Source organism: Lissotriton vulgaris, chromosome 2_1 (assembly GCF_964263255.1).
Source record: "Lissotriton vulgaris chromosome 2_1, aLisVul1.2, whole genome shotgun sequence".
Taxonomy (NCBI): Eukaryota; Metazoa; Chordata; class Amphibia; order Caudata; family Salamandridae; genus Lissotriton; species Lissotriton vulgaris.
The window spans coordinates 1,870,105,185-1,870,125,646 of record NC_141687.1 but is presented as its reverse complement, the minus strand read 5'-3'; the positions used below and the strand labels follow the sequence as shown (position 1 = coordinate 1,870,125,646).

The following is a 20,462-nucleotide window of genomic DNA, read 5'->3' as shown; positions in this document are numbered from 1 at the left end:
GTGCACTTATTACAAGATTCCTACTGGGACGAGCACTCAATAGAGTCAAGCAGCTCAAGACTTGCCTGTGTATGCAGATGATCGGCTATGGCTAGTAAGGTAATACCTTATGTTGGAATAGTCCTTTCATCATTCACAGGGTCCCTTATTTGGCCATATTTCATTCATTACAGTTTCAGGTTGTTTTTTGTGTGGGGCCTGTGCACCCTGAACTATAGGGAGCATGCCATCCTCCAACTGGGGTACCGAACATCATCAAACCACACAGGATGCCACACGTCAGCTCTTTTGAAACTATGAAATCTATAAATCACCTTGAATAGATTATTTGGTGATGTGAATGTATATTTTAAGAGAGTGAAGCATTTCGTTAGGAAACACAGTATCTTACAGTAATCAGTTGTATGTGCTTTTTTAAAGAAGGGGATTTTTGGCATCTCTGGATGTTCCGTTTTGTAGATTTGTCGAGCGTGTTACCACCCAGGAGGGTATTCTGGCACTGGGATGGTGTGAGCCTAGGCAAACCTAGGACCTAGTGTGACTAATTGAAAAGCAAAGTCTGTAGCTTCTTGTGGAATTCAAGAATTGAGGACGATGCTCTTGTGGGTAGCTGCAGGCCGTTTCACATTTTAGAGTGATGTAGAAGAAGGGTCGACTGCCGGATCTGATTTTCCATATGTGTTAGATATGTCCAAATATGAGTCCGTAGGAGCGGAGGTGCCTGAAAGATTTGTAAAAGAAGATGCGTTTTTTGAGGTATGCTTGCCCAGTTTTATGTAGTACTTGGAAAGTGTGGGTGAGAAGGCTGAATTGTGTTTGTTTGTGTATAGGGAGCAAGTGAAGCTCATTCTGCTAAGGTGTGATGTGAGTGCGGCGTGGGAGGATCACAGTTTGTCTGGCTAACAAATTCTCTGAATGGTCTAAAGCCTTTTGGTGAGTTTGTTGTTGATTCCGTCATAAAGGGTATTTGCGTAGTCCATCGTGCTTGTGACGAGGGCGTCCGACAGTTTTCCAGGTGTTGATTGGGAGCCATTTGAAAATCCTCTTCAGCCTCTTCGGGGATTGGTGCTCAACACCATGGCTGTAGGCTGAGGTTATACACTGCAAGTGTTATCGTATATTCTGCAAACCGACTCACATGGCTAGAGTTCTAGCTTCCCATATCCAAAGTGTGCACATTCTGTACAGAATGTCAGGACCTAGACTATAGGCAGGTGGTGTGCTTCAAAGCCTTACCAATGGCAAAATCGGCACTATCCAACAGCTGCAAATGAGATCTCTCTCTTTTTAAGAACAACAGGGTATAATTGAACCTGGTTTCATGTTAAAAGCAACAATCAATCTTTTACAGAACCTAAAAAAAGTTAGCAAGTCAAGAAGTTCACTGTGTATGATTAATACCATAATACAATGGTTACGACAAAAAAGGAATTTCAAACTCTAGCCTAAAGCATCATTTTAATGAACAGGAATCAAGTGACAAAACTAGAGAAAAGGCACTTTGTAAACTCAATTTTAGACTATTGTTGACCTTTCAGCGAAAGGGACATGAACAAAATGAACTGGTAACACAAACTTACACTGGTCACAAAGGGAAGGGATTTAAACTTCTTTGGAAAACAAAATAGATGCCTGGGTTGGGAAAGTAGAACCTAACATTGTTTCACTTCCTCGGTCGGTTCTCTGTGTGTGTTTATGTGCGGCTGCTTTCAAATTACTCTGCGCTCAATAGTTAGTTCCAGATGTGCCACTCCCCTGAGACGCCATTTCTGGAACTCACATGTCAGCGCTACCAGAGCAGGCTGGGAGACAGCATAAATCCTCCTCCACAACCCTAGGTGAATTCTGGGGAGGTTATGAGATTGCGCCTGAGGTTAGAGTGTGGTTTGTTGTCCTGACGTGACTTGACTGTACTGTGAATGTCAAGCCTCGACGTGCCTGGGGTGTTCCAAGAAACAGCAGATTCCACAGCGCTCCTCAGCCATCAATACTGCTAGCCCGGGTACCGACTTGAGGAGCTTTGGAGATCCCTGACTTGCTGGCACTATGACATTAATAAGACTTACTTTGCTATCATTGAAACATGGTCCACCCAACCAAACGCAATGGGTCTACCGCATTTCTTTGAATGCCATGAAGGACAACATAGAGTTGCTACCATGCTTCTATGCCTCTATGGGGAAACAGCCTTTAAAACAAGGTTTTTACCTCGTTGTGCCTTTACCACATATTTTACTGCAAATGTGCATTTACAACGCATGCCATTACCACGCATTTAAGGTAAGTTGGAAGGGGTGGGGGTATCCCCCCACAAATACATTGTTTTTAAATCTAAAATCAATGCGTGGTATTGGCATGCGTTGTAAATGCATATTCGCAGTAAAAACATGTGTACTAAAAAATGCGTGGAAAAGACATGCAAATAAATTGCCTGCTTTGTACCATCGTACAACCCCTCAATGCACTTGAACTGATCCACTGTTCACCCTGAATGTGCCCTAAGGAAAACGTCTCCACCGCTGCACAAATGGGAATGGGACGATCTTCTGTCACTAATATATGGAACCCCCAGTTTTTTCTTCCCACTTAAAGCCCTGGATTATGGTATACTGGTGATAAACTGTCACTGACATTTTCACCATGGTAGACAACACAAGGAAATCCGAGTACAGGGCAGGGGGCACTCGTCGTAGAAGTGGTTAGTGTAAACTTGAAGTCATGAGATTCAATCCTGGCTGGGCAACTTAGACTGTTATCCTTCTAATGCCATAGATCAATGAGTTGATTAATATAAATGTTTATTATTAAAGTGTCAAGACACAATGTAGATTGTGGTGCTTTTCATAAAAACGATCAATGGTATTAAGATGTGAAGATAGCAGGAACTTTTACAGTTTTATGCTAATGGAAATGTAAATTTAAGGTAAGCAAAACTACTCTGAGGGCAAACATAATTCGGGTCTATTGGCATGTTTGCGACTCTTACCCAGGAAGAAACTGGTGTGAGGCATGCAGGGGTATATCTGGGGAGGAGCAGGCCTGAATTTTAAGTGTAAGCCGTGAACGGAAGCTACCTGGGCTTGGATCCCTCTCGCCTGTCCCCGGGATATAACTAGGGCTCCCGGTTTTATGTTTTTTTTGTTTTTTTACATTTCCGTCTGTATTTATCCATATTTATTTTTTGTTAACCATATCTGTATTTATCCATATTTATTTTGGATTTTGTGAAAAAATTACGCTGAAATTAGTATATTTCTACATTTTTTTAACTAATAAATACATACTCATGCTTGAATCCCTGCCAGGTTTCAATGCTTTGATCGCCCACAGAAGATAAATCAATATACTTGTATGAAAATATGCACATTTCAGTAACAACCTTGGGCATATCGACTAGTGTTATAGTCTCTTTACTAAAATTCCTTTCTTTTTTAATCCCTTTACCTATCAATCCACACAGCTATTGGCCTGGCGGTCATGGCAGACAGTATTATGAATTACTCAAAAAGCATAACAATTTCCGTTTTTATACACATTTAAAAATAAATACAGACAGAAAAAAATATTTTCTGTCTGTATTTATCTCTAAAAATCAGTAACAACGGAAAAACGGGGAGCCTTAGTTATAACACTCTAGGTAATAATGCGTTCATTGGGCCACAAACTTATTTGGGGAGGGTTCTGATTGCATCGTGTATGTGCGTCATCAATCAAGCGCCACTGTGACAAGTTCATCCACCTGCGTTCCTTCCTCGTTTCACAGCCAGAGTCGAGCCTCGGTGGTCCGCTGTCTCACCTACAGGCAGGCCAGCCTGGCCGGGTCCGGGCCCTTATCGTGTTTAACTTGCTGCAGAAACAAGCCTCCCACGGCCAAAACAAATAAAGCACGCTAAGCGAAAGGCTTGGCTGCTCCCCAGCCCTCGCAAGTGCTGAATATGTGCTTTCTCTTTCCTGCAGTGTCAAATGTCTCTGAGCTCATTAATATGAACGGGGTCCAAGACACACACCGAGAGCATCCCAAAATAAAGCAAATCTGACTCAGAGACGAACTAGGGGGGCATTCGGCATCGAACTTAGGTGGTAGGAGAAAAAAGTTGTGCATAATCCAGGCACATTCCATGACACTAAGGATCTGTGTTGTACTTGCATTTATGCAGCATATCATACACCTCACGAGGCCCACTGACTGGTGAACAAGTAGAACATTACAAGGAAGGTTGTGTTTTCACTACATAGCAGATACAGATTCTCAGGTATTCAGTGAGAATCTGTAACTTGCTGCCGCCATTGCTCCGTGTCACCACCTCCATCCAGATTTTCAAAGCTGACCTCAAATCTCTTCTCTTCCAAAGACACTTTCAGAACTAATACCCTCATTCTCAGACCCCTCTAGGAAGTTAGTTCATCATTGTACATTTTTAATATTTCCTTGTTCATTCCCCACCCTTGATTGCTGTGTTTGATATTATGTTATTGCCTATATGGTTTTACCCGACCTCTTTTAGTCTCCTGTTTATTTTTGTAAAGTTCTATTTTGTACCATTTCTCTCATGTAACGTAACTGGTTCTATTGTGCAGCGCTCTGACACCTTCGGGTAAAGTCTGCGCTATATAAAAATGCATTAAGTAAAAAATAAAAAAAATAAAAATACTGTTGGTCACTGTGTTTAATTTGTAAAATTATAAGAGGCGGGCCCAAAGTTTTGCTCAGAAGTGACTGCCGGTACTTTTGAATGTCAGGGCTGCCTAATTCCAGGTCTGCATACTCTTGATTCCTCCTCGTGCCTCTTTCATCCACAACCAGACACTCCCTCTCCCTTTATCTCACTCTTCCATGTACGTTTTCATTCCTGCTTTCCTTCTTAGCCATTCTTCCTCTTTCTTTCCCCCTTTTGTATTTTTCTCGCTCTTGCCTGATGAGGATAAATAAGATCCAGTTGCCAAAAGTGAGTGCTAGTGGACCCAATTTACATCCCGCGGCTCAAGTTCAGCATTATTAGCTTTGAAGGATTTGTGTTTGTCGTGTGGCCAATGATGCATGTGTTTTGGTGTTATGCTTCACTTGAGCTTGCAGTCAATTGAAGAGTGAAGGACAGCATGCATAAGCTTTATATTGTTTGTGCATCAAATTGCCAGGGTGTGGGTTTATGCTTTACTCATGTTGCAGCACTCATGCTCCTGCGCTTATGTTTGGAGTGAAACTAAGAGTTACTTTCTGATATGAGTATGGCTATCAGCCTTGCAAAAGAGGTTTGGATCCATGTGTGCTGCGTGTGAGAGATATTTGCTCATAGGATTGTGCCTCCCATCCTTGTAAGGGCGGTTTGGTTCTGGATATTACATGGGCAAAGCCTTCTTGTCTATTGTCGGTGCAATCCTAAAGATTCTTTTCTGTCAAATTCAGGTCTTTGCCATCTTTCGACATTCCAAGTGATCTTGTATTTTTCTCCCTGCCAGACGAAAATTCCAGCATTTGGCGCAAATCTAAAGTGAAGCATCCTATTCTGCAAGTATTTTTTAAGTTTTACTCAGATGAAGGCCAGAGTCTTGCCAAGGATGGACCTGTGGTCAATGCAGAGTGCTTTGATAGTGGAGTGCCCGGCCATGGGTAGCTAGGGAAATGCTTGGAGGACTGCTGAGATGTGTTCTTATAGAGGAAGGTCCATAAGATGTTTTAGTACTCCAGTTTGGATTCTTTGCAGCATTTGGAGGAAGAAGAGTAGGGTGTATTTCTTTTGCACAGTCTAGTTAGGCTGTAGATATTTGAGAAATCTCGGTGTGAGCTGAATAATTTGCATTGGTTAACTTGGGAACTAGAGAAAGTTTGTAGTCCATGATCTCTCTGAGAACTGTTACTTCGTCCAAAATGGCTGTCCATGGGTCGATTTTTTGTGGCCAAATGACTGTAGATTGTTATCTCTTTGATTTACCACAGGTTAGGATCTCTGTTTTGGGCGAGTTCAGTTACTCAGGTAGGTGTTGACGAGGAGAAGGCAAATGTTCAAGCCTTGAGGACTTCCAAAGTCACTGCTGATAGTACATTATGTAAAAAGGAATACAAGAACATGGTGTAACTGCCTAAGAAGTAGGATGTGATCTAGTGCAGGATGCTTCTTTAAATGTCAATTTCCTCTAGGACTGTGTCAAAGGTTACAGAACAGTCCAACACTAGTAGTGATGCTTCTCCATTTTTGGCCACAGTTCTTATTAGGTCATTCTAGATAGAGATCAGGGTGAATGTCATGACTTTTTCCTAGGTGGAAGCCAATTTCGCTGTCAGAGAAGAGCATGTTTTCATTTATAAAGTCAGAGATCTGATGGAAGGTGGCTCTGTCAATACGTTTTCCGAAGAACAGGCCATTCAAGATCGGTCAGTAGCTGCCTGGGTTTGCGAGGTCAGGGTTCTTTCTGATAGTTGATCTAATATAAATGATCTTGAGGGCTAGAAGTTAGAGAGTTATGCAGTCGGCTCTTGCTAGTAAGGGGTTAGTTGGGAGAGTATGCTACCCTTGAAGGCTTAGGCCATGGAGTGGTCTTATTGGAAGATGGGTGAGCTCTTAGCCATGACCAGTTCCTTGATTTGGAATCAGGTATTGGTTTGAAGATGGCCAGGGCCTGGAGTCCAGATGTGCCTTAGTTTGTAAATTCTGGTCTGGTAGACTGTCAACAACTGCTGGTTTACCATCCTGCTTCTGTGCTATTGTTACAGGATCTTTGCTTTTGTGACAAGGTGGTTGAGACTATATTGTCACCGAATGCTTCAGTATGTGAGGTTTTGGTTGCAGGACACTTGCAGCTGCAGAATTCAGTGTGGATCCTTTGTAGGTGTCTGGACCAGCATTTGGCTGCAGAGATCAACTGGCAATAATGGGTTGTTTTTTCATTCTTAATGGATGATTTGTAAATCTTACTTTGGTGTTAGAGGCATGTATTGTTAATTCTGCTTGTTATTTCTTCCACTGGAATGAGAGTGTATTGGTTTCTTTCTTGAGTTCCTTTTTCTTTGTATTGAGCCACGGGGACCTCTGTCTGTGGTGAGGGTGTGTATTCATTTGTTGAAGCCTTTGGACAGCCAGTTACAACCCTGTTTAATGTCTGATTTGATTGGCAGTGGAATTGTTGTTAGATGGGAGCCCAGTGCTGAGAGGTTATGTTTCTTTCACTGTCTGTACACAGTCCTGTTTACTGCTCTTGCTGTACTAGTTGTTCTTGTGAGGAGGTTCAAAGAGAAGGAGATAAAGCAGTAATTGCTTAAGAATATAGGCAGGTTTCCTGCTATTGTGATGAGTCCAGGTGGAGTGAAGGCTGTGTCCAAGGTATACCCAGTCAAGTGCATTCATACCTAGACAAGATAAAATAGTTTGGGGGACTCAAGGTTGTCAAGGGCAATCTTAATTGGCAAGGTCAGGGTGGTCATACCAACTCTTCATGCCTCCCCGAATGCAGAGACTGCTGTAGATTGCTGTGATATTTAGGACGGTGCTGTGATATTTAGGACGGTGTCAAGAAAGTTACCTATGAATGCTCAGATGTTTGTTGGAGACCTGTCTATCAACATGAATGAGAATAAGATGGGTGAACAACAGCATATGAGAACTGATGTGTATTCAGTGTGCTGCATTCCGTAATGGTAAGTTTCAATAAGGTGTTCCTCAAATTACCTGCATGTCCTCCTCTAGTCTTCTTGGTGTGCTTTAGGCAAGGATTCCATATCCAGGAGGATGGCCTCATAGAGGACAAGAGATGTTCAGTCTTCTGATGAGGAATAGGAGGTCTGGTTATGAGTCAAGAACTATAATGCAAATATGCATGTGGTTCTTATTCATTGATTGCACTGACGAGGAGACACCTTGGCTAGGAAGTAGGGGAGACCGGTCCAGGAGGAATAGGGGCAAGGTTGGTGTGAGGAAGAATTGAAGGGGAGTATCAGCATGGGGAGAGTGGGAATAGAGATAACTATATAAGCCTTTTCTTCGTTTCGTAAAGATGCAGTAAATGTCCAGGCCAAGGCTGAGAGCCAAGAGAGGGAGTGAGGTGAGTTTGGTTAATGAAAGTGGACAGCCTATGGACATTAGATGGTGTGGAAGGAATAGTATTTGTATGATGAGAAATTATTAAGGCTTTTCGCTTAGATTAACATTGCAAGTTTTTCTTGTTTTCTTGTTAAGAGTTTCAATTCTCATAGACTGCATAAGTGTTTTTTTTATAAATCAAATTTAAAATACTTGTTATTTCTAGGGTTAGTGTCAGACAGTGATTTTGGATAATTCTCTAATGCTTAATACCCATTAATTATTAAAAATGAAAGTGATTGACATTGACTCTTTCGGCAAGGGCTTACCAAAAACTTGAAGGGTTTCATAAACAGGAAATACAATTTTCAAACATATAACTCATATCGAATATATAAAAACAAGTAATGCATTCAAGCAGTTAATTCATAAAAAAGGATAATACAAGCTGTAAAAATAGGTCAGAGAAAGTTATAAAAATGTGCTAAGCTTTTAAAATAGAGGAATTTAGTACAACACAAACCAATTTGATTAAACTGCCTCCATGATAATTAAATGTAATAAGTAGTATTTGGGACTATGGTATTTTATAGGGCATTTAGTGCTAGTGTTTGATAAGGATTAGCTTCTGCGACTTAATACATTTGTTAAAAATTATGTATTTACAAAACATTCCACAGTACTAAGCTCTCGCATAGAAGAAAACTATTCTAAACTGTGAAACCTAAAATTAAGCGAAACAAACAAAAACAAAATTGGGCTGAATCTCTTAAGAATACAGATATGTATAAAAGAACAGATTGAGTGCTGTGCAATTGCTAATTAACAACGTCATACCTATTGTGGTATGACTAAAATTTGGAATATCACCTACATTAGTGGAAAAATTCTGAACGTTTCAAAGTAGAAGAAAATCATTTTAGGGGCCAGTATTAACAGAAGTGCTGAGAGGCGCCAACTCAATTGAAGCCCTAACAACCTCTGTGATACAAAAATAACGATTGTACCTAAACATAGTGAAATTTAACATAACTGTGGAAGGCAGGGTACAAAACATATTTGACATTGCAAATAAAAAATCCATCAAAATATATGTACTAAGGCTGAAATAAAAGATCTGAACGATCACAGAGAAATTTCAAACAAATGTCATAAGAGGGAGTTGTGGAAGAGCTCATCTACAGCTAAAAACTGTAAAAAAAAATAAGCATAAATGCTGCAAAACACTGATCCAAGATTGATGGCAGTATAATTAGTTTCCAAGTAGAAAGTCTGTAGGAAAGGGGAAGGAATAGTCAGAACTCCCAAGAAGGGATAGATTCGTGGTAAACGAATATTTCACTAATTGCTGTTAGGAACAGACGGAACAAACCTTGAGGGGCTCATGCAACATGCAAACAAAATGGACTGATTCGACTTCTGATTTTCTACAATGGATGACCGCCAGGTAAAACAGAACCCGTTACCTCCATGTTCTTGCAGAAAGTGGCATTGGTTCCGAACAGAATCTGGCACTGCTCGTCGGCACTGTAGTGCATGCCCGGCAGCTTGTGAGGGAGGCGCACTGCATACCGGCTCCTGGGGTCTGTCACCAATAGACATGAGCTGACCTTCGACCTGCAAAGTTGTGAAAGTTAACACACACACACATAAGTCCCTGAATGCGGAACCTGAGTACAGCAATACTATACACAGAACAGTAGACATACTCTGCTCCTTGGTTTAAACCAAAACTGCCTCCTAGCAGTGACATTTTTAAATTAGATGACATGGTTCTTAAAAAGCACTGAGCCTCATAAAAGGGGACGAATAGAAATCTACCACTACAAATGGATAAGTGTTACCTATCAACATTCCAAAGTCCACATAGAGATAATCTTCCTCCCTGAGGGACATCTCCATCTTACAAAACAATACATGTTCTTAACAATGTTGCAGGTTCAGTGGTGAATAAATGTTCTGAATGACCCAGCGCTATGTGCTGTCAATATTGGACACCACTCCCTTGTTTCTTCTTCATAAATAAATAAATATCCTGGCGGTAGTACAGTTTCAAAAATTCGTTTTCTTTCCTTCCTTTCTTTGAACTTCAAAATTATAAATATTAATATATTGATGAATAATACAATGGTTTGAATTTTATCTGGCAGATATGCATTAATATTTTAAAATTGGGGAGTCTCTCTCACTCTCTAAACCAACCACAGTGACATGAGGGCTCAAGGTTGAAATCTTACTTTTCCATATTTATATTGAATCCGTTGTATCATTACAAACCAGTATAGGGATACAGTATTATCTCTACGCATATGACACCCTGTTATACCTTTGTCTCTCTTCGAGTGCTAACACACAATCTCATGCTTATTTTCATTCAATATTCAAACGTGGTTTAAAAGGCGACATCGTAACTAAATGAACTAAAAACCAAATGTCTCCTCTCTTTAAAACCTGACTTCGTTCAGGCTGAATGACCACTGGATGAATATGATCTGACCGGCGGGCGGGCTTTAAATCTCACTTTGTGAAGTCCAACAAATCCCTAGGTATCCTATTAGACGAGGAACTCAAACTTAGAACCCAAACAAAGATTCTGGTAAAAGTGTTTTTTTTAACTTCTACTTTTTAGGTCAAGCATTTGAGACCTCTTGTACATACTTTAGTATATAATTATTATATACTTATATTTGTATGTACTTTTTGGGCTCTGGAGATCAGCCCTAGGACTTGTGTGCTTACTCTTCGGGACTTTTTTTTCTGTTCAACTGTCTCTATTTAACTGTCTTGAAAGAAAACGACCAGCAGAGGTCAGTAAAATACCAGAATTGCTTTATGCTGAGAGACTTTCTTTTTTTCTGGCAACTGCCTCTATTTAACTCTCTTGATAGAAAACAACCAGCAGGGGTCAGTAAAATCCCATAATCACTTCAGCATTCTCTAAATTTCAGTCCATTGAAATTGACTTCCACGAGCATCCGTAGACTATAATATTTTTTTCATATCTTGTATTTTCAGTGATATGACCACTGAAGGCCCTGATTTTATATTAAAAACAGAGCTTTAGACTATACCATTTCTTGCTGAAAGGCAATATTTTTCTCCATGTGTTTCCATACCTGGCGTGTCATGCAGTTTGGTGCTTACGTTCCCTCCATGTTAAAGAACAGCAGATGTTTCAGCACCCATGCTAATGTGCTGCATAGCTAAATATATATAAGGTCCCAAAGGCGAGACCTTTGCATTGCAAATGCTTGTTTTAATTGCAAACCTTTCCTACCACCAAATGACTTAAACACTGATGTGTAATCCAGCTTCCATTTTCATCTTAACTGTGGACATGCTACCCTCCCTGGACTACCAAAGCAAACCCTTGCAACACAAAAGGTGGCTCTACCTCCTGTAGCCAGAATGTTTTTAACTCTTAAAATACCACCATTTCACACCTTTTCTCCAGGGGTGGTTCCTGTTAATGGGCAGAGGAGCGTCACGCATACTGCTGCGAGTTCAACACATGAACACAGATAAATTATTTAAATGGCGATTTACCATTTTATTAAACTGTGTGTGTGCCATGCTACCACAAGTGTGATGATGGGGCGGGTCACATATCTGCGGATTGCAGAATACATCTACAGGTGCTCAGTGCGCATGTCAGATTGGTCATATGTCTACAGCCGGCCAATCTGACATGTTTGCTAGATGAAGACAGCAATCCCAGCACTGTAAAACAGCCTGGGGATTACTGGCACAGGTCCACAGCCTCAAAATGAGTGCTGGGTGAGCCTGCTCCAACCAATCCTGGTGCTGCTCTCAACAGCATGAGAACAGCTACAGGATTGGCTGGATTTGGCACTTGGCAGGAAGTCAACCACTTCCATTTCCTGCTCGTCAGTGCTGCTTCTATCCCTGCTTCTATCCACCTGCTTCTTTCCAGGAGAGAAAAGACACGAAGGACCAGCGCAGCATATTTTTTGCCATCGCGCCGCCCAACCAACTTTGTAATGTTTGTAGTCACCCTTGCTTTTCTCACCTCCTTAAATTGGTTCACAGTTGAAGCAGGATGTACTTATAAACCTGCCTGTTTAATCTGCAAGACTTTACACCTACATACTCCCAAATATCTTTTGCAGGAGAGACCTTCTCAGAGACATGGTCAGAAGTACAGTGGGCCAAATAGGTGGAACACGCAGAGAGGTAGATCTTTTAGACGACTGAGACAGGCCTTTGGCCCCCAGAACAGATGGGGACCACCAACACCTTGTGGTTATCCTATGCACCCTTTTTAACCACCACCCCCACAATCGACAATCCATAACCCATCTTTTTTAGGATAAGGCAGTGAGAGATCTCGGGGCAGACAGAGACATCACAACACCCGGACCCACTCAAGCCCCCTTTTATCACCAGAACAGATGAGGAGCATGTCCAGAGGAGACACCCAACCCAGCAGCAGCAGCAGCAACACAATGACCTTGTATCCAATCAGAGGAGTTGCAATTTGACTGACCAAGAAAGGTGTCTGTTGAACAAAGGGCTGGGTTTTGCGCCCACTTATACGGGTGCCAAATTTAACACTCAAAAGGAACTGGTGCAGTTCTTTCGTAAAATAAGTATTCAACATTTTTTCAAATACAAAAGAGAATTGGGGGAAAATGAGGCCCAGGTCAACCCGGGTCTTAAGAAAAAAATCTTCTTTGAACCCCCTGTCCCATCTGGTACCACCAGAGGTGCTCATATTTGAAAAAACAGTCCTAAGGGACTTTGAAAAATAGATTTTAGACTTGATAAGAACTTTTTTCAACCTGTCAAAATAGGACAGGGAGGTTGTGACACGTTTAATACTGTCATTAATACACGTTGGATACAATCATTACCATCAAACCTGCTGACAAAAGGGGCACAGTGGTGATCCTAGACACCAGTACTTATCGGTCTGAGTGCCTTCGACAATTGTGTGACACCAGATCATACCGCCTACTGTAGTACGAACCCACCAATTGGCTTCAAACAACCATCAAAACTAGGACTAGGGATGGGTTGAGGCAAAGGAAGCTGAATCTTTGATCACCAGTTACCCAATATTTCTATGTGTTACCAAAAATTCACAGGTCTCAAAGACCACCTCTGGATAGGCCAATTGTTTCTGGGTTGGGGTCCCTGCTTGAACCTTTATCACAATTTCTTTATTTATATCTGAAACCTCTCGTCCAGATAATGCCTTGATATCTACAGGATACCAAAGATGTCCTCAGATATCTTGATGGGTTGCATTTTGACATTACAACTGAATTTCAGGTTGCCTTTGATGTGGAATCCCTGTACACCTGTATACCACAGGAGAAAACATTTGACACTATACACGCCCTCCTGTCAAATACTCCCCAAAATTATATATACCCAATCACTTTTAACCTGCAATGTGCCACCATAGCAATTAAAGAGATTTGTTTCTAATTTGAAAGGCATCTGTATCTCCAGATCTCTGGTATTGCAATGGGCAGTACCTTCGCCCCCCTTTCAAGCGAATCTCTATGTACATGAGTTTGACACAAGATATATCTTCTTGGATGCGAATCCATTTTGCTCCAACATTAAACTATTGAAGCAGTACATTCATGATATTTTGGTCATTTGGAGGGGTGATATCAATACCATTAAGCTTTTCCATAATTGGCTTAACTCAAAAAAACTATTTCTGTCTTTCACATGCAAGTATAACAACATGAGCTTACCATTCCTCGACCTACTGACCTAATCTTTAACAGGTACTTTGGAAACTAAGCTTTATAGAAAATCTGTGGAGAACTCATTACTATCATATACAAGCTTCCACCCCAAATCTTTGGGGGACAATTTGCTGGTGGGCCAATTATTGAGTAACTGCTCTCAAGTCTCCAAGTTTAAGGCACATGCACAGGATTTATCTGTATCCCTAGCGCAAAGTCAGTACCCCACAGGGCTAATAGATGAAGCAGCTAAACGGGGAGAAGCAACAATCGGCTGGCCCTCCTTGAAGTTACCCCTAAAACAACCATAACAGGCAGATTAGTGTGTGCTACCACCTACAGCAACTTTTCAAGCAGTATAAAATGGGTGATTTGCAAAAATTGGAATATCGTGAATGAAGGGGAGCATATGTACACAAAACCACTTTTTGCCTTCAAACAGAGTCAAAGTCTTGAAGACCGGTTGGTACACACTAGAGCGCCTAACCCCCATGTTTCCAGATAAGGGACTTTGTGGGATCGCCCTGTTGTCAAGGTCCATTTTCCATTCAGAGCTTGTGGAGTCTGCGCATATACACGACACACCAAACATGTGTATTTCTTCGTCAACATACAAACTGCAGCAGTGATAAGCTTTTTAACTCATCCCTTGTCCCTGCGGCCTTCATTGTGTAGGTGTGACCACCTAGAAAATCAGGACCCAGATTTCAGAGCACCAAAGTACCATCCGGTGTAAATGTATCTTCACAAAGCTGACTAAATATTTTTGGAATAAAGGGCGCACAGCGAATGACTTATCATGGACAGTACTAGATAAACCCACAATACCACCAAACGTACGTGACGTTTCACAGTTTCTATATCTTAGAGAACAACAATAGGTTTTTGGGCTCAGAAGCCATGCAAAGGGTCTGAATGACGAGATCCCATGGCTTAACCTACTGTAGTCATTCTATTCATATTTGGTTCTCGCTGCTTCTTAAAAGATCCATTTGACATATGGAATAACCCTTTCGGATTTTACTCCTAATGCGATGTGACTGTTTATTGGGAGGGTGTATTTCCAGTTCATAGCTCAGTCAGGACTCTACAAAAACATTTCCAGACATGGTGTATAATGTTAGTATAATTGTAGTACATATTGTGACTTTTCTCTCATCACTACCAGACGTCTCTAACTCCGTGTCTTATAGTACTATAAGAATCCAGGGTGTCCAAGCCTTTCCCTTAGCCATTGTATTGAAGTTCATAATACATGATCTGACCATTTTTGTATCACTATGAGGGGGTTCTCCAGATTATGTCCAGCGTAGGAGTCCCACAGTGCTCCAAGTCCCCGGAGGCCCACATCTGATTTCTAACATGCCAGTTTATCAGTCCCTGTTGGTTTCAGGGTAGCTTATACCACGTTTTTATCTTTATAATAAGTAAATGGACTATGATGGCCCACACTACATCTCCCAGAATTCTATTGTGTCTCTGGGCTACCATAAATGGGTCCCACAACTATTTTAGTCACAATTTCTTTTGACGGTGTCTTTTGTCACAGACACAATTTAGTTTGTATTATGTCCCATTCCCCCCAAAAAATGTAATTCATCTTTGAGTTCCTTTTTTGAAAAATGGGTACGGCGGCAATTCGAGTACCGGCTGTTCACGGGACCTCGTTTCCCATGTTTCCATTATGGGCACGATGATGTCATTTTTCAGCACACCACTTGGAGCACTCTTAACACAGGATGCGGGGCAATGTCGGTGTCCTCGACCGCCAGTGAGTAAGAGGCTTGTTATAGGCTACACCAGGGCTTTGAGTGGGATGAAACAACTGGGGAGGGGAGGGGGGGGTCTCTCATAGGGGTGTGGCCAATGTAATTAAGGTTGTGGCTTAAAAACACAAACTAAAAATTTGTGCTTAGCAAAGTGTGCCGCCCGACTTGTATTTTGCAATTACTGTCATTGCATCCAGATATATGATACAAGTAACATCATACCTACAAGAAGTCAGGACTATTGGCTTTGTCAATGGGTGTTAGTTGCATAAGATAAATAAGCAGCAAATATGGCTTGTATATATTATTGAAAAAGCTTCCACTTAAAGCTCTGGTGACAACACGCTGCTCCTGAGTTTTAAAAAGAATAGGGAAATATAGAGAGAATATGACTCTCTTTAAAGGATTTCCTTTCTCCTACAGCGCTCATCTATCATGACGTCATGATCCACTAGTGAGAAGTTAGCAGTGTGAGCACACACACATCGATGTGCCTGCTAGCTGCATACATATGATAAGTGTGAGTATAGACACCACATATGTATGTGTTGGTAGTTATACCTCTAGATAATACATAGAGTCTTTGATTTTTAGATCCTTTTACATAACATAACAGCCACCAAATATATGAATTTCAAGAATGTGAAGACAAGTGTGATGCCTGATATATAATAGTCTGGGGTTAGTACTGTATACATATGATAAGTGTGAATATAGACAACACATATGTATATATATCATATCAAAATCAGGAAGGTGGAAACTTATGGCGCCTTATTAACCCCTTCTGTGCTGTGCGAATTTTCCCCCGGTGCTGAACGTTCCATTGGGCCTATGGAACCATGACGGAACGGTTCCGTCATAAGCACAGGCCACCTTACGCTCATGACGGAACCGTTCCGTCATGAGCATGGAAGGGGTTAAGAAATGTTAATTGCTAAGTAGCAGTTTATTTTTCTATTATTATCCGTAAACAAGCAGCCCCTCTTTAACATCCAGTAATATATTGGCATACAATAATTTTATCGCCATGTCACTGACGTATGCCTTGATATGTGGAAATTCAGTTTTGGTCTTTGGTGAAAATAAATATCTCTAAGCAAGCGACATATAGGTAGACACTAAATTTGTCTAAATGCTTTGGCAAGTGAAAATTTTGTTTTAGTCTTGGGTGGAAAGAAATGTTTCGAGGCAATAAATATCCTTCTCATAATTAGCACATAAAACAACAGCTAACATAGGTTGGTAATGTTTACATAATACTCTAACTGTGGATATAAGTTAAATATGGATTTTTCCTACAAAGATTTCTTACTTATGGTTAAATATATTCAATATGACTGCCCCATTTTTGTTTTTTTTATAACTGATTAAAGCATATACAAGGTCAACTATCATAGATATCAACGCTTGCATTAAAAAATAGTACAACTAACATGTTGGATCCGTTTACATATAAAAACTCATCATGACGCACATTAGTATCATCATTGCGTAACGTATGCATGCCACATAAGACAATTTCAATAGTGAAAGAGATTGGGCCATGTTTGCATCCTGGAACATTGAAGTACGGTTTAAGAGCCTATAAAGAAAGAAAGGTAAGAGACAGATTTGTAGCGAGCCTACATAATGCCATACAGTTTAACGACCACAAAAAAGATAAAGTAAGCTCCAACATTTGCTTAACAATTATGGACGTATAATTAAATTTAGCGAAGTTTAAAGTTAGCGCCTGCCAGGGAACGAAAATAATAAATCATTTAACCGAGGATTGGGTGACACTCTACTAAAATAATATCATACTTGACATTGGTTGTAAGCCTAAAGGAATGCATCATAATCTCCTAAAGAAATAATGAGATAAAAATTACATTGCTAGCTTAAAAGGGGAATCTAGGCACAAAAATTCATTAAAACATTTAAGTACGCGAAAACAGAGTAAGCGATCTTCTGATAAAACGCCTGCATATCATTGGCAAGGCATAAAATTATCAAATCAATTAATTCAGAGGTGACATATACCTTACTAGGATAATGCCGCCCGAGTCATGAGCTGTAAGTTATAAGCAACATGCTGCTGTTATGCAATGAGTTAAAGAATTAAAATGCACAGAAGTGATTTTTAGCAATACGCTGCTATCATGTAATGAGTTAAAGAATTAAAATGTACAGCAGTGATTTTTAGTGGCATGCTTACACGAGATGCATGCATGATAAAAATACATCTACATATAGGTGGGTTTGCTTTAGGACCTTAATTTGAGTATTTATAATCATAAGCTCGATACTATTTTTTAGTAATGAGATCGTTCTACTAATAGAACAGCTGCATAGTATGTTACATCTGAGGACAAGAATATGCACAGTGTTTTACTCACTCTTGATATATAAAAAATATAGGATAGATATATAATTGTATCGGCTAGCGGGATTTTCTTTTTTGTTTTCACTAGGATACATCAGGACTATTTCCCACGTACCTTAATAGCTTTGAGATATGGAAATCCAGAAGATCAATCTGAGGATATAGATTATCTCTAACTACAGAGGTCAGTATACTCTCATCTAGCGGTGTTTATACATGGATGAAAGATAAGAGATAAAGATATATCGGAAAATAATTCAATCTAATGTCACCTAATTAATTATAATTGCAGGGATACATATCTAAAAAGCGTCTGGAGGCTATTACTTGATTGAGCAAGTGTATGGTGAGTAAGCAAAAGGTAAGTATCCTGCGCGCACTCCTGAAAATACCTTTGGAGTAGAATTAGAAACCATACAATAAAAAAAATGTGTATAGGTAATAAGGATTTATTTATCGTTACAGCCACATTTTATGTCCTTCAATATCCAAGAACCTATTTATTCAATGTTATGCTGACACCTATGTTGGAATATAAGCTATTGAAGGATATAATTAAGATTGTTTAAGTAAGTAATCAATAAAGTATAATAATTAGGATTCCGTATATATGAGAATTAGTTAATAAACATCACCTTTTACCATTTCAGAAAAAGCAAGATATTGAGTATATGCGCAAATAGTGAAGTTCTAGTTCCCGTAGATTTTTATGTTGAAGTGAAGAAAGTTAACTGAATAGATCTGGTAAGAGGCTGTCAATACTAAGATATGTATTATGTGTTAGCACATAGGCATCAGTGCTAATCAGAAGAAGTAATAGAGCATATTCCCAAAAAAGAACTATAGTCTTGTTTCCCCCATAAGCTTGAGCACAGGGGAACACAGACATACAGAGCAATCCGTTAAAATGGGACCTATAAAAATCTCTTTATTGTCTATTCTTTAGAATAGATGACTACAAGTATAAATTAGATCTAACATGTAGTAAATAAATTTGACATTTATGCTAAATGGATACTTGACATTTATGTCAGGTATTTGAACCCAAATGACAATACCAAAGACCAGGTATAGGACTGTGCAGCATCTATCCTTGAGAAAAGTAATACCACTCTAGGGGTGTTTAAGAGTCTACATGTTACATGTCACAAATTTCTTATTAATAAATGTAGATGTACTTTATAGCGGAACAGGAACCTTTGAACCTTGATGACCATGTAAATAAAGGAAGATTATGGTTTTTTATGAGACCACTATATGTTATTATTGTAATTTGCAGGTGTTCCATAGATTTATATACATTAAATTAAAATCTTTCTCCATTTTTAGTAAACCACTGGTGTGAAAACCCTGAGGAAGGCTTCTGCCGAAAAGCGTTGGTGATAGTAAAGATCTGTAACCAGTGTCTTCTCAAAATCAGTACATATATGATACCTGAAAATTAACATCTGTGATCAATCCCTTTGAAATTGACACAAACTTGGTGTCCAATTGAATATCACTTAGATATACTGTATTAGATCATGTGGTACTGTTTTTGTTTACTAACTGAAGGCATTTATACTTCTTAGGCATATCAAACCTTATAACAACTTATGGTTTCCATGTATATAGGGAAAGATTTAGGACATGTATGTCTTTAGCAAAAAACTATTGATTATATGTATGTATGTTTTTATAATATTTGAAATAATTTATAAGAAAGGAAAAAAATAAGAGAAATAAAAAATATATATTTTTACATTATATTAGTTTTGACTGTATAATTTGATTATATATTTATGGTTTAACTGCTACACAGTTTATTGTTGAGCACTATGCCAGGTGCAAATTTGTTTTCCAAATAACCTGCTAGCTGCAGGCCCATCAAAACGGACCGCCTGTGCCTGGGCACAAAACAGAGCCCGATAGAGACCCGCTTTGAGGCCCACTTTAAAAAACTGTTGGTGCTCAGCACTGGTGAGACCCGGCCCACTTAAAGCCCTGGGGTACACTATGTGTGAGCGCCCTTCTGGCTTTTATTCTCTCTTTTTGCACTTCAAGTTTGCGATATTAGTTATCGGCTCTACCCGTTTTCTCTTATTTTATTAATTTGGTTGATATCGCCCCAAGTGGCCCGAGTAGCCTCTATGAAGTTGACCTGTGATGTTAAATAATTGCTATCTGATTAGACATAGCAAGTATGGGTATGAATAGATAACTCTGTTTCTTTTGTTTTCTGCAGATGCCAGTGTGGACTCCGAGTACCCCGCCAGGGACAATGTTGAGTTGACAATAGAGACCCGACTTTTGCGGGTAAAATGAGCTGGGTGATTTTAATATCACATTTGGTTGACACCATGCAGTAACTCACTTTTTTGGGAGTCAAACTTGGTGATAATGGCATTTACATGTCATTGCGTTGTCATAATATGGCCACTATAAGTTTTGCCTATAGTGTACCAAGGAGCCATTTTGTGTATTCTCTACTCCACAGGTTCAGCAGAAGTGGATTTCCTAGAAAGTATTGGCGACCATTTGTTGAGATACTCAGCATTGGCTTTTAATTTAAAACATTTTGATAATTTGGTTTTTAGCACTGTATAGC

The 20,462-nt window shown here is 39.8% G+C and overlaps 1 protein-coding gene across 2 annotated transcripts in view; it reads right to left on the bottom strand.

The window, feature by feature from the left end:
• ADAMTS17 (ADAM metallopeptidase with thrombospondin type 1 motif 17) overlaps positions 1–20,462 on the bottom strand; it is a 1,053,865-nt gene that overhangs the window by 507,583 nt on the left and 525,820 nt on the right. For both annotated transcript variants that reach the window (XM_086958065.1, XM_086958066.1), the window contains exon 10: positions 9,479–9,629. In XM_086958065.1, coding sequence (XP_086814191.1) covers positions 9,479–9,629 — 151 coding nt within the window. The remainder of the gene's footprint in view (positions 1–9,478; positions 9,630–20,462) is intronic.